The following is a 12,549-nucleotide window of genomic DNA, read 5'->3' as shown; positions in this document are numbered from 1 at the left end:
TTTCACATAATTCTTTAGGGATATCGATGACACCAGGGTAGCCTTTTGTTAATTTTGCAGCTTTATTAAGGTTTTTCATTAGCATTGATTTTTCAGTATCAAGGTAGCCAGCGAACAAGGCATAGACTCAAAGACAGGCTATATTTTTAGAAATTGGTGACAAGATTTGTGTGACATTACCTGTGGGCCAAACAGTCATGGGGACCTTAATTTCACCACCGTCACAGAGACGTTTTTGTTAAAATCAGGCTTCTACTGATGCTCTAGGAATATGCAAAGAATAATCATGAGAGAAAAGAGTGAAGCAAAAAGGACTCTTGGGTAAAGAAGTAAGAATGAGTGGAGGATAGGAGGCTCCCATCCCTTTTGGTCAACGCCCACCACTCAAGACTTTAGGAAGAGGCAGCGGCGTTGGGCTTGTCATCACGAGTGACGGGGATGTTACGCTCGTTGCGGCCGGAGTCGTTTCCTCCGCTGGCCTTGGGCCCGGTCAGTGTCAGCAGGCCGTCAGCAGAGAGGGTGCAAGTGATAGTGGAGTGGTCCACACTGGATGGGAGGCGGTAACGGCGGTGAAACTCACGGGAGATGTAACCGTGGTCATCCTGGAAGACAGATGGGGTTAAGATCGAGCAATCCGCAGAAACCATGGCGTGGCTACGACTCACCTGTCTTTCTCCGTGCTTGCCCTGGATCTCTACATAGTCGTCGGTAACCTTCACACTCAGCTCATCAGGAGAAAAGTGTTTGACATCCAGGTACACCGTGAACTTATCCCTGTCAGACCTGACCTAGGGAATGTATTTGGAGAGAAAATTAGAATTGAATTGAGGATGACAAATGTCGATCGGCTGTTACCTCTGACATTCCAGAGTTGGAGGAATCCAAAAAGCTACGAAAGAGTGACTGTCTGTAATAGGGGCTGATAGTAGAGGCAGTGTAAGGCAAGAGGTCATAATCGAACATGCCTTCGCCAAAGAACTGGTCAAAGAGGCGAGCTGGGTAAATGGAGCCCAGGGCGCGTCTAAACCAGGGGTGCTGGATGGCAATATCCATAATGACTGCAGAGAGGTTTTTGTCTGGCGGAGTTAGGCTTGGATGAGGTGAACAAATGTGGATGCCCAGCTTAGAGTCCAGCAGGTGAAGAGCGCGATCAAAAAACGATGAGGGAAATGAAAACCGAGTGGAAAGGAGTGACTAGGGTGTTTTCCTCTCAACGGCCGCATCCTCTTTATATACCTAAGAACCAGAAAGAGAGGCTTTAGCCACGATCCCTCTGGAATGGCATTATGTCATGTTGTATTTAGCACATTCAGCAGAATTTGAGTTGAGGACGGACAGACAGGGGAGGGGATGGGAGGTGGTTCATGGTCCAGAGGCTGGCGTGACTCCATGCCACCTACACGCCAGACACCCGGGGCTGCCAATACAAACTATGCCCGATGTGGAAGGCAGGGCCAATACAATAAGCCCAGGAAGCAACGTGCAGTGTGGTATTGTTCTATATGGGTGCCCGCGCCAAGAGTAGATTTAGAGACCTAGTTGGGCAATGGGGAATGAGATTGAATCAAGAGCGGTAAAAAAAAAAAGTATTTAAAACAAATAATGTCATATGCAGTCAGTACTTGGAGCTGTCTTTGCATGTGCAATTGGATCATTGTTTTAGATCTCTTCATTCGGTTTGTTGGCAAATCCTTTACAACTGTGTAGTTCTTTTTCTCCTGCTCTCCGGTTAATAGTTTGTTGAAAATTGTTGCGGTGCACATAATCAAAATAATCACAAAGGTGGTCAGCAGAAGTAAGCATAAAATCACATACATTTAATAAATGTGTGAACCTTTTTTACAGGATAAAGATGATATGGCATGATATATGTTTAGGCTGTCACTGACCCTTGTCTACACTTTGGCTAGTTTATGGAAAAGGTTACTCCCACTCCTGCACACACAAGAGACAGAGGGGAAGTCAAGTGCCATTATTGGGCCACGATATCTCAGCCAGCAGGTATAGTAGCTCCTCCCAGCAAATCACCCAGCTTTCACCAGATTTTCTTCTTTTTTTCCATTTTCTTTTATTTATTTTTTTACTAGTCTTAGCTACTGGCAAATATCAACCCATTTAGACTTTATTAATATTGCTTGTACTCATGTATTATATGATTTTTTTTGCAGTAAAAAGATGCAAATTTGAAACATTATGGTAGTATAAGAATACCTACTAAGAAAAATAATTTTATTGAAAGTTAAGGTTCATTTTTTTGTGTCAGAGAAAACCAGGCAGGATGAAAAGAATTGACTTTGTTTTTCCTCATTCTTGTTCAAAATAGCATGTCAATTTTTCAGTGATATTAAAAAGTCCACAAATTGTGATAGATTGTAAGTTGACCATTTTTAAAAATGGTTTAAGCACTCTATGTATCTTTTGGGGGAGCTAAAAAAAAATTAATTCATTTATACTATAGTTCATGCATGCAGGCATTTAGAAAATATGAGAGCTTTTTTCTTACATGCATATTTTGGTTGTTTAAACCATTGAGTCTAATTTTACTACTGTGTGCTTCATTGCCTTAATTTGAAGCTATCAACCCCCACTAAAAAGAAGAACACAATAATTAACATTATGTTTTTTTTAAAAGAGAGTTTAATTCCCATGCCTGCTTCCCCAATAGTGGTATTAGGCTAATCCTGGAGGGCTTTGGCTTCCTTATACAGGGGCTTAGTTGTGCTACGTACTCATGCGCCAAGAGCAACTGAGCCAGTCAGCCGCATCTGTTGTAGGGTACGGTGGTAGAGGTTGTCCGAAGTTCGGGGTCGGCGGTGCTGCCGACCGGACACAGACGTTGATTAGACTGGCTCCAGATCACCAGAGTCAGCACTCTGGCTTTTTAATCAATGGGCCAGACAATAACTGTGTGTTCAAACGAGCTGTTTTGGCCCTCACTCTTTCTGGTTCTGCCTGCATGAACGTGCTCTCATTTTTCAAAGTTTGATGTTCAGGCACATGGGACCCGGATGGACAGAAAGGAGAGAATACGTTTATAATAATGATAATAGTAATGCATTTGATTACTATATAGCTTTTCAGGATAGTCAAGGATGCTTTTCATTGCAATAATCATAGACTTCACACTAAATGGTGATTAAATTATTACTTTTATAGCCACTGCTCCTCTGACGGATTGACAGAAGCAAGGCAGCCAATTTGTGCCATCCTTCCCCCTGACCACCACCAAACACTTCTTCTTTTGCTACTTTCATGCAGGCAAGGTGGGTTTAGTGTCATGCCCTAGGCCGCAACAATAACGTGCACAAGTCCGAACCAGATCCGAAACCCTAATCCTTCCATTAATGGGGGACCCGCTCAAAAACCTGTCTCCTCGCGGGGTCCACATCCCAAAAACATGGCTGGTAGGCTGACTGAACACTCCAATTTCTCCATAATTAAATGGTCAAAAGTTTGTGTTTGACCTTTTGGGGTAAACCACATACAGTTTGTATGTGTTGCTTTGAGAATAAACTCTTCCTATGACCTTCACTGTAATAGTACATACTGTCTATGAAATAAAGTTGGTATTTTTTCGTCACCAAATCAAATTTCAATTTGGCATCTCAAAGACTTTTAGCTTGTCTAAAATTGTATTTACTATTATTTTTTTGCTTGTTTCAACAACAGGGCAGACAGCAGATTTACAGGCTACAGCAAAGAAAGGAAAATATTTTTTACAGTAATCTGCAGATACCAATCAGCATTTAGTGAGTGTGGTGTACTTCATTAAAAGTTTTTGTAACATCTATAGTTTGGCAATAGGCAATGTATTGTTTATACATAATAATAATAAAAAATACTAGAATAAAACAATTATCTATCCTGTTTAATTCACAACTGTATATTTTAACTTATAAGATCCTGAGCCCTTTTATTTTCTTGATTTTGATTTAAAATACTGTTTATTTAGTCTCTATATAGCATGTAAAATATTTACATGCCAATGGTATCTTGCTTGGTATATTTTATATTACCACAACATGATCTATATAAACTGTTATCATTACACTATAACCTATCACATTACCATATTAGGCCAAAAATCATCTAATTTCCACTGTCGGCTGTCCTGTCTCAAGAGCATGAGCGCCCTCTAGTGTCTATTTTGCACACATGCACGAATTTACATACACGCTCCATACAAGGCGCATCATTTTGCTTCTTACTGAATCTATTGTTGCCATCGGCAGCCAATGAGTTAATATTGACCCAAATGCTACTGCAGAGAGAGGGAGAGAGAGGGAGAGGGAGAGAGAGAGAGAGAGAGAGAGAGAGAGAGAGAGAGAGAGAGAGAGAGAGAGAGAGAGAGAGAGAGAGAGAGAGAGAGAGAGAGAGAGAGAGAGAGAGAGAGAGAGAGAGGGGATAGGGAGAGAGAGAGAGAGAGAGAGAGGGAGAGAGAGAGAAGATGAGTAGAAAAGCGACACCATTTCCTGCAACATTACGTTTGACGTCACAGTAGAGACCTCTTCTATTCTAGAAATAGATACCATGTAAACATCAGTGTGTTTCATTAGAGCCTGTCCTTATCTTACACTTCAGTCATGTGACAATCGCATGCGCAGGACGAGAAGAAGCATTTTTTGTAATTATTTGATTTTTAATGAGTAAGCAACGAGTTTTCAAGCCAAAGCAAAAACAACAAAAATAAGTGAGAAAAAGAAGAACAGGAAGCTGTTGTGAGAAAGCGTCACAACAAAGGAGCGAACAAACGGTAGCTTGACACTCGGAAATGTTGACGTCCGGCTCACAGATGAGGGACTCGGGGTCCGCGGTGGAACGGCCCGACCTGATGGTGGGCGAATCCGCAAACGAGGACGTGTTCGCCGAGGAGGAATCTGGGAGATGCCGCGTGAGTCAAGTCTGTGCCTGTGTGTGTGGGTGTGTGTGAGTGGGTGTGCGCACGTGTGCGTTTCTCTCTATTTCTTGCTCCTTTATCTGGGTCTTATACTTTTTTTGTTCACTCACCTTTTGAGTGTTGTCAAATGACAACAATGTGATATTTAGCTGATGAGTAATACCAAAACCAATATTTTTTTCAGAGCCATCTGTTTGCTAACACGTTTCTTGATCATTCATTCATACTTGCTGTCAGATTTTAGTTTTTTATGTTTTGCCATCAGCATGACCAAATTGTCCCACCATTATAACATAATATTCTGCTCATCAAATAAATATGTAATGCATGTTCAAAAAGGGATCCTGCAAAAAAAGAGACATACACACCATATATTATATAAGTTGAAAGCTACATAACAGATTATTCAAATAAGCTATTAAATGTCATTTTACAGTAACTTTTAATTTTTTATCTGCACATCTTCCCTGCAGTGAATTTCCTGAATACGGGATGAATAAAGTTATCTAATCCAATCTAATCTATACAGTATTTGGTTCACTTTTTGCAGATTCATCATATTCCAGATTTTTTAAATCATGCATATCTCTGAAATATGGTAGGTATATTCTAGGGATGTAGGTATATGCATCTATGCTTGGAGCCCAATTTATTTGTTAATATGTGCCAAAATTAATAGGAGTGCCAATTCAATGTGATTTTATCTGTTATTACTTACAAATTTAACACAATCAGTTCATTTCACTTAAAGCAAATAAATAAAATGAATGTTTTTTTCCCCCACAATTTTGTTGCTGAAACATTTCAGACATTTTATTTCAAACAATTCTTACAAACCATACAGCATATCTAAAAAGATGTTGCCATTGATGGCTTTTTATTTTTATGTTTTATTTTGGATTGGCTTTGATTCCACTATGTTTAAACACCTGCTGGACCATAGAGTTACGATTTCAGCTTGCTGTCAGGCTGTGTGAAATAAATACGCATAAGAATCTGCTTTCAGTATAGTGCAGATCAGCGGATGAATACATTTGTGCAAGTTTACCTTGTGAAGTTCCTTAAACAACACGAACCCAAAATGATCAGAACAGTAATTGAAAATTCACTTCATATCTTTTAGATGGCAGAAGAGGTGGAGAAAGAGTGCATGCGCTCAGCCTCTCAGATGGAAGCCGAATTTGTGCAGCTCACTTTTAGGAAGCAGGTGTCTTACAGGTAAGGAAGTGCTTCAAAATATAAGGGAAAGTGGAATGTGCCAATCTGCTAACCTGTTTAACCTGAAAGTGATCACTATAACCTGCTCTGGTGTTACAGTCAAATTTTGCTACTATAGTTTATTTACACAACACTATGAATAGGTACATAATAAGTGCCCACTTCACAACACTAATCTCCTTCGTCAACTTTTCACCATTGCTCGTATACACCTGCTATATATTTTTTCATATTTTCTATATCGTGTATAACATTTGAGATGAGAAGGCTATACTTTATAGGGCACAGTAATTTATTTGGTTGTGACTAACGACAGAGTAGTATTTATTTGAACCCCTAAAACAGTGGCAGTTTACATTAATGCAGTACATTGAACAGGTTTAGGTAGAAACACACACTCACACACACGCACAGAGAGTATAGGAGAGCATCTCGAAATCAATCAGATAGATTAATATTATGTAAAATGTGGGGCATGTCCTCCATGAGGTGTTTAGAAGTGAATCACGCCCTCCACTATTCCCCATAACCATAGAGTTTACTTTCATCCTCATGAAGAATAATCAGTAATGCAGGGTATATGCGAAAGAGAGTTTGTGTGTGTGTGTGTGTGTGTGTGCGTGTGTGTGTGTGCGTGCGTGTGTCTGTGGGGGGGCATGGCTGCCCAGCTGGCAGCTGTTAATACTGACACGACTGGGTTATGTAAGTGTCAGTGTTTTGGGCCATGTGCAGTATAATCTCTCTCTGGTGAGGTTTTATTCGTAACGTATCCATCATGAAATTAGACATCTCCAAATCAGTGTCAGATAGGACTTTTATAACATTATTTTTGAAATGTTGTTGTGAGTTTTCAGTTCGTATTTTGAAATCCTGCTCTGCTGAGGTATATAACACACTTCCCCCTTGATTATGTGTTTTTGGATGGATGTAGAATTTACTATTATATTCAGCATATTTTTCTGCTCATATTTTGAAACCCTACCCTGTAGGGTATAAACTATACCTCCCCCATTGTTCTTTCATTGAATCTAGGTAGGCTTTAGTTTTATATTTAGCCTGTTTTTCTTTTTTGTAATCTTTACGTGTCAATCCATGTGTCAGGGAGCGAAGCGCCTGCAATATGTTGTTTTATTAGGCATAATAAATGTCGACAAGAAAGAGACATTAAGTCCTGCTTTCCTGGATTTAATGTATTTATTCGCTATAATTAGATCTGGACTTTGATGGATGTGTAGTTTCAAATGAAACAGACAAGATGAACATCAGACAGAAAGGCAGATTGAGCACGTCTGCCTCAAAATTTGGAGATCGGGGTGTGAATTTCTGCTCTCACCTTTCATCCGGTAGCTTGGGTGTTTTCTCTGTGAGTTCACTGGAGATACATATCACAGGATTATGAATGTGTATTGTGTGTACTAGTGATTCTCAAATTCTGCACATTTCTATTTCATCCTTGACTCATTCACTGCCCCTTTCTGACATAGTTGCCAAATCCGTTTTAAACTGGGAGGGTGATAGTTACCTGGTGGAAAAAAGAGAAGATCTAGCCTATACTGTATGTGCCTTGTGATTAGCCAGTGCCTTTTCCAATGCCTCTTGTTCAAGGTTAGCTGGGATAGAGGACCAATTTAATTGTGGCCTGAATGCACAAAGTGGTACAGAAATTGAATTGATGAAAGATGAACAACATTCATTCATTTTCTGAACCAGCCAATCGTAGGGCCCCAAGATAGGTTACCTTGCATGTTTTTGGGATGTGGAAGGAAACTGGAGTACCCGGAGAAAATCCACACAATCCTGCAACATGCAAACTCCACACAGCGAGGACCCACCCTCGACCCCAGAACTGTGAGACTGACACGTTAAGTGGCTAGCAACCTGTACTCAGCTGGATAGATCCAGCATCCCTGTGATCCCTATAAGGAAAACGTTATGGATTATGAATGAATTAATATAACCATGTTAAATTTCCCGAATACGGGATGAATAAAGTTATCCACTCCAATCCAATGTGTAAAAATGCACAATGTCCTGTAAGCTATAGTGATTTAAAGGTTAATGAGCAATAATTACGGAAATGCATTTCAAAGATTTACTATATGCATTAATTGTACTAAAGCTTTTTTCTTTCTTTCAAAAATGCTGCAACTGATTAAAGGGCAGGGCCTCAATATTTTGTGTAAAAAAAAAAAATTCAAACTTTTTGATCGTTTAAAGAGCTACTGTTCAAGCTTAGAGGCCTTGCATCGCTCCCCCAGGCAAGATCAAACTTGTGATTAATATTGACAAGCTTTGATATGACAAGCAGCTGAGGGAGTGGGAGGGTAGGAACAATGCACCCCTCGCCTCGAGCCAGAAAGTTGTATAACATAGCACCATGGCATGTACCAGATGGATGGAGGACAACAAAACAAGAAAAAAAATGTATCTACTCAGTTCTGGCTCTTCTTCCGCCTTGTGACTACTTCATCTTCAATGCAGTATATTTCTTTAATTCATTTTAAAGTTTTCTGGAATAATAGGGATTAAATCTATACAAGATCTCAAGAAACAATACAATACAATATATTCCTGCCTACTGTTATACTCTAGGACGCAGGACAATTTCAAAATAAATGAACTGATGCAGAAAAAAGGTTTTAGGCAATTTCGTAACTTGGATCTTGAGTTCGTATATTGGAACGATCATTTGCATATCAAAGTGTTTTGTAACCTGAAAATTTTGTGTTTAGAGGCATTCGTAAGTAGAGGCACTGTATTAGGCAATAACATTTAGTCCATAGGCATTTGTGATGTCAAAATAGACGGGTTAGCTACCAGGTAGTAAAATGACGCAAAATTCACAGTTGCAATCCTTTGTTGGGGAGAAAATAGGTCAGCGGTGGGCGTTGAAATAATCATTTTGAAAATTGTGTCATGCTTCTAAGTGGCATTTTATTTGTCATTGAAATGCAAAGTGGGGATGGATGAAAGTGAGCAGGTGTTTGTGTGTGAATACATGCATAGTTGTGTAATTTTGGGGCAGATTTGTAGAATAATTTAGCAGCCAACCTTTTCATCATTTCTTGAATATCTGATACTTTTGGCACTGCGTAAGATACTGATTGTGCTTAACTACTTCACATTGAAAGAGTCACCCAACCAAAAAAGTAATTTGTATCAATGAGTTAAAAGAAAAACAAACAAACACACTTTAATCGCAGGTTTCCTCCCAAGCATCTGTGGCAGTGACAAATAAATAAGTGAAGTTCCTTTTTTAGCCAAAAATAAGGCATAGAGAATTTAACCTGTGCCTTGTATTTTTTGGGAGGAAACCAGAGTACCCAGAGAAAAGCCACAGTGATCCAGGGAGAACATGCAAACTCAACAGAGGTGGACTGACTGGGATTTGAACCCAGGACCCCAGAGTCGCGAGGCCAACGTGCTAACCACTTGGCCGGCTGGTTGCCACATTTTAGTGAAGAAAAAAACAAAAACAAAACAAAATTACTTCCTTGACCTATTATGGGTTGAATGGCATATCTTTTCCTCATCTCTATGGTATTCTGTGTTTTCAAACACCCAGAACAAACCTTTATTGAGTTTCGAAATTTTTATTCAGGCATTCAAAGGGACACAGCAAGCTGCGAGGACCTGATCGGGGGTTTGTTGTCATTAGCTACTTCCGGGTTTTGAGCCGGGCGGTGATGAGAAAATCGGGATGGGTGTGTAAACGTGAACATTTCTATGTATAGGTACATAGTTTGTGTGTGTGCGCGCGTCAATCATACCGTAATTACTCGTGCGTGTTAACGTTTACTTACATGGAGTACACTGATAAAATTATGCAAAAATGGGAAGAAAGAAGGGTTTCGATGAGAAGTTTAAACTTCTACAAGAGAAGATTTTGAGCAAAACTGTGGAGGACTGAATTGTCAGATATGAAGTGACACGAGAACGAGCTATTGTTAAAAAAAACTACTGAGTTGGAGAGGAATGCAAGCCAGGATTAGGTCAACACTAATCTCTACATACACACACCTTGTGTGCCTTGTTTAAAGACCTTTGGTTTGTGGATTATTGACCTTGGTTTTGGAGTGTAGCCATATTTGAAGTCCTTTTGACTCCTTTGATTCGTAATAATATAGTGATATGTCTCCTCAGGCTGACTTTTGGTGAGTTATTTTTGTTTAGGCTTTGCTATGATAATATTGTTATTGTATTTTTGTTTACACTGGAGACTGTTCTTTTATTATTTGGGCTCAGTGTGCTTGAAGAAGAACATTCTGCGAGCTTTCATGGCTTCTCCTGTCAAAATGATACAGGCCTGCGTAAACATTTAAGCACGTGACTTCCGAAAATTGTCCGTCCTGGATATCCACAACGATCAGGTTGTTAAGTGCAGACATGAATGTCCGCGATTGTTCTCGCAAGGAAAAGGCCGATGACGGGGAGGAATTATTCATTGGAAAAGAGGATAAAGATGGCGGATTTAGTTCTAGTTCCTCGACTTCTTCACTCCACTCCTGTTCCCCGGTACGGCCAACCATTTCCAGCCTTCGTACAAACTTAATGGAGGAAGAGAAGGAGATGCTTTTCGGCTGCTCCAAATCCTTCACTGGACTAAAACTCTTCACGAGAAGGTGAGTCTGACGGGTGTGTAAACGAAGCAAATAGACGCTAGGGGGCGCCACTGGTACATGGTTCATCTCAGTAGTGTTATCAGTTACCTAGACATTTATTTACTGGCAGGGAATTAACAAATTGATTGTAGCTCAGGGGCCAGTCCCCTTTAACCCCCTTATAGAGCACTCATTTAATAGTCAATAAACTCTTCTTTATTTATTTATTTTTAACATTTCAATTTATTATACTTATACTATTATATTGTTTAATTTTTTTTTCGCCCCATTTTTTGAAAAAGGAAAAAATGGTAAATATTATCTCATGTATTTATATTTGTTTGTTTAAAAAGAGGTCTGATAAAACCAATTCTAGTTGATAAAAAAGGATTTCATTTTGTTAAAGTAACTAATAATAATAAAAAAAATCCTTATTACTGTTCCAAATTTCTTATTCCTAGCCAGGTGGCTGAGTGGTTAGCGTGTTGGCCTCACAGATCTGGGGTCCTGGGTGTGAATCCAGGTCACTCCACCTGTGTGGAGTTAGCATGTTCTCCCTGGGCCTGTGTGGATATTCTCCAGGTACTACAGTTTCCACCCACATTCCCAAAACAGGCTTGTTGCACACTCTAAATTATCCTGAGGAATGAGTGTGACAAAAAAATGTCCTATGTAAAGAAAAACAATAACAACTAGCATTATTGTATTGTGTTTTATTAATAAAACAGCACTCATCTGTTTAGATTAAAGTAGCCAATAAGAAAATACAGTCTTAATACAATAAAATAAAATGTAAAGAGTGTAAGAGTTTACCATGATAAACAAGTCAGCATTGTACAATTCCTTTTGTTGTATGCAACTACATACAAAGTATAATTGTTATGAGTCACGCCTATAAATGGAAATTCCAGTCGGATGTTCTTTCTGCTTCTAATTCCATATTTGATACTTCGATGAGAGAAAAAAAAGGCCTTTTACTGTGGCCCATTACACTGCTATTGCCTTTTTGCACTGCTCTGTCCATTTCAAGCTGATTCTGTGGCCTGTGTGGTGTTTGGGGAAAATGTTCTTGCACTCGCTGTGTCAAGGAAGTACATGCTGGTTTATTTTTGTCCCTAGTTGAGGCTCAAATGCTCTGTCTATTTTGCCACACCTTCCTTCATTTGCTCGTTCTCGCTCTCTCTCTCTGTCCCTCTCTCACTCTCTTTCTGTCTCTCTCTCTATAACTTCCTCTCTCGCTCTCTTTTCTCACTCACCCTCACCATCTTTCTCCGTAAGCCTCTGGTTCCCAACCTCTGTGACTAAGCGAGAACAGTAGTAGAGGAAGCATGGCGGGACAGTTTACTTCAAACTTGAAAGGTTTGGTTATTTTATTTTGTTTTACATATGTCATAAATCAATAGTAGCGTAATGGTAACTTTTGTACCTACAACAACCTCGGATGATTTATGTTGGGGCTGATGCAGTTCTGTGTTATTTCAAAATTTGACTGGTAGGTGTAGATAAACATTTTCCTAACAATACAATCAATAGATTCAAGTTACGAAACGCAAAGTGTAAAAAAATTCAAACATCCTGTGAAATGTAAATACTAAAAAAATGAAAAAAATATTGCTAAACCTTGGATGAAATGCATCAATAATTGAGGGTTGTTTTAAAGTCAGAATAGAGCCAATAAAACTTAAGTTTTTGGTCATAAAAGCAATCGAAAAAACACTTGAGGTATTCACCCTCTGAGCTGAATTCTCAAAATGTAGGCATAGATTTGTTCCAATTCAGGTTGCAATTTATTCAGTGCAATACATTTGCATGTTATTGTGCATAAAGGTGCAC

At 39.4% G+C, this 12,549-nt stretch overlaps 2 protein-coding genes across 10 annotated transcripts in view; one reads left to right on the top strand and one right to left on the bottom strand.

The window, feature by feature from the left end:
- Positions 1-38: 38 nt before the first annotated feature.
- Positions 39-1,217, bottom strand: cryaa (crystallin, alpha A). Its single transcript, XM_077605203.1, has 3 exons — positions 856-1,217; positions 666-788; positions 39-602 (listed from the first exon to the last, which is right to left on the bottom strand). Exons 1-3 carry the CDS (start codon positions 1,051-1,053, stop codon positions 393-395), a joined length of 531 nt encoding a protein of 176 aa, XP_077461329.1. The 5' UTR covers positions 1,054-1,217; the 3' UTR covers positions 39-392.
- A 3,273-nt stretch (positions 1,218-4,490) lies between these two features.
- LOC144077368 (diacylglycerol kinase zeta-like) overlaps positions 4,491-12,549 on the top strand; it is a 42,973-nt gene continuing 34,914 nt past the window's right edge. For 2 of the 9 annotated variants that reach the window (XM_077605067.1, XM_077605057.1), the window contains exon 1: positions 11,620-12,075. Coding sequence is in view for 2 of the 9 variants with exons in the window: in XM_077605101.1 (XP_077461227.1) it covers positions 10,502-10,737 (236 nt within the window). In the remaining 7 variants the exon portion in view is untranslated. Of the gene's footprint in view, positions 4,892-6,020; positions 6,116-9,424; positions 10,738-11,591; positions 12,076-12,549 lie in introns of those variants that run through there. The other 7 variants (XM_077605109.1, XM_077605101.1, XM_077605085.1 and 4 more) reach the window with 7 other exon arrangements.

This window comes from Stigmatopora argus, chromosome 1 (genome assembly GCF_051989625.1).
Source record: "Stigmatopora argus isolate UIUO_Sarg chromosome 1, RoL_Sarg_1.0, whole genome shotgun sequence".
Lineage (NCBI taxonomy): Eukaryota > Metazoa > Chordata > Actinopteri > Syngnathiformes > Syngnathidae > Stigmatopora > Stigmatopora argus.
This window is presented reverse-complemented; position numbering and strand designations above follow the sequence as displayed.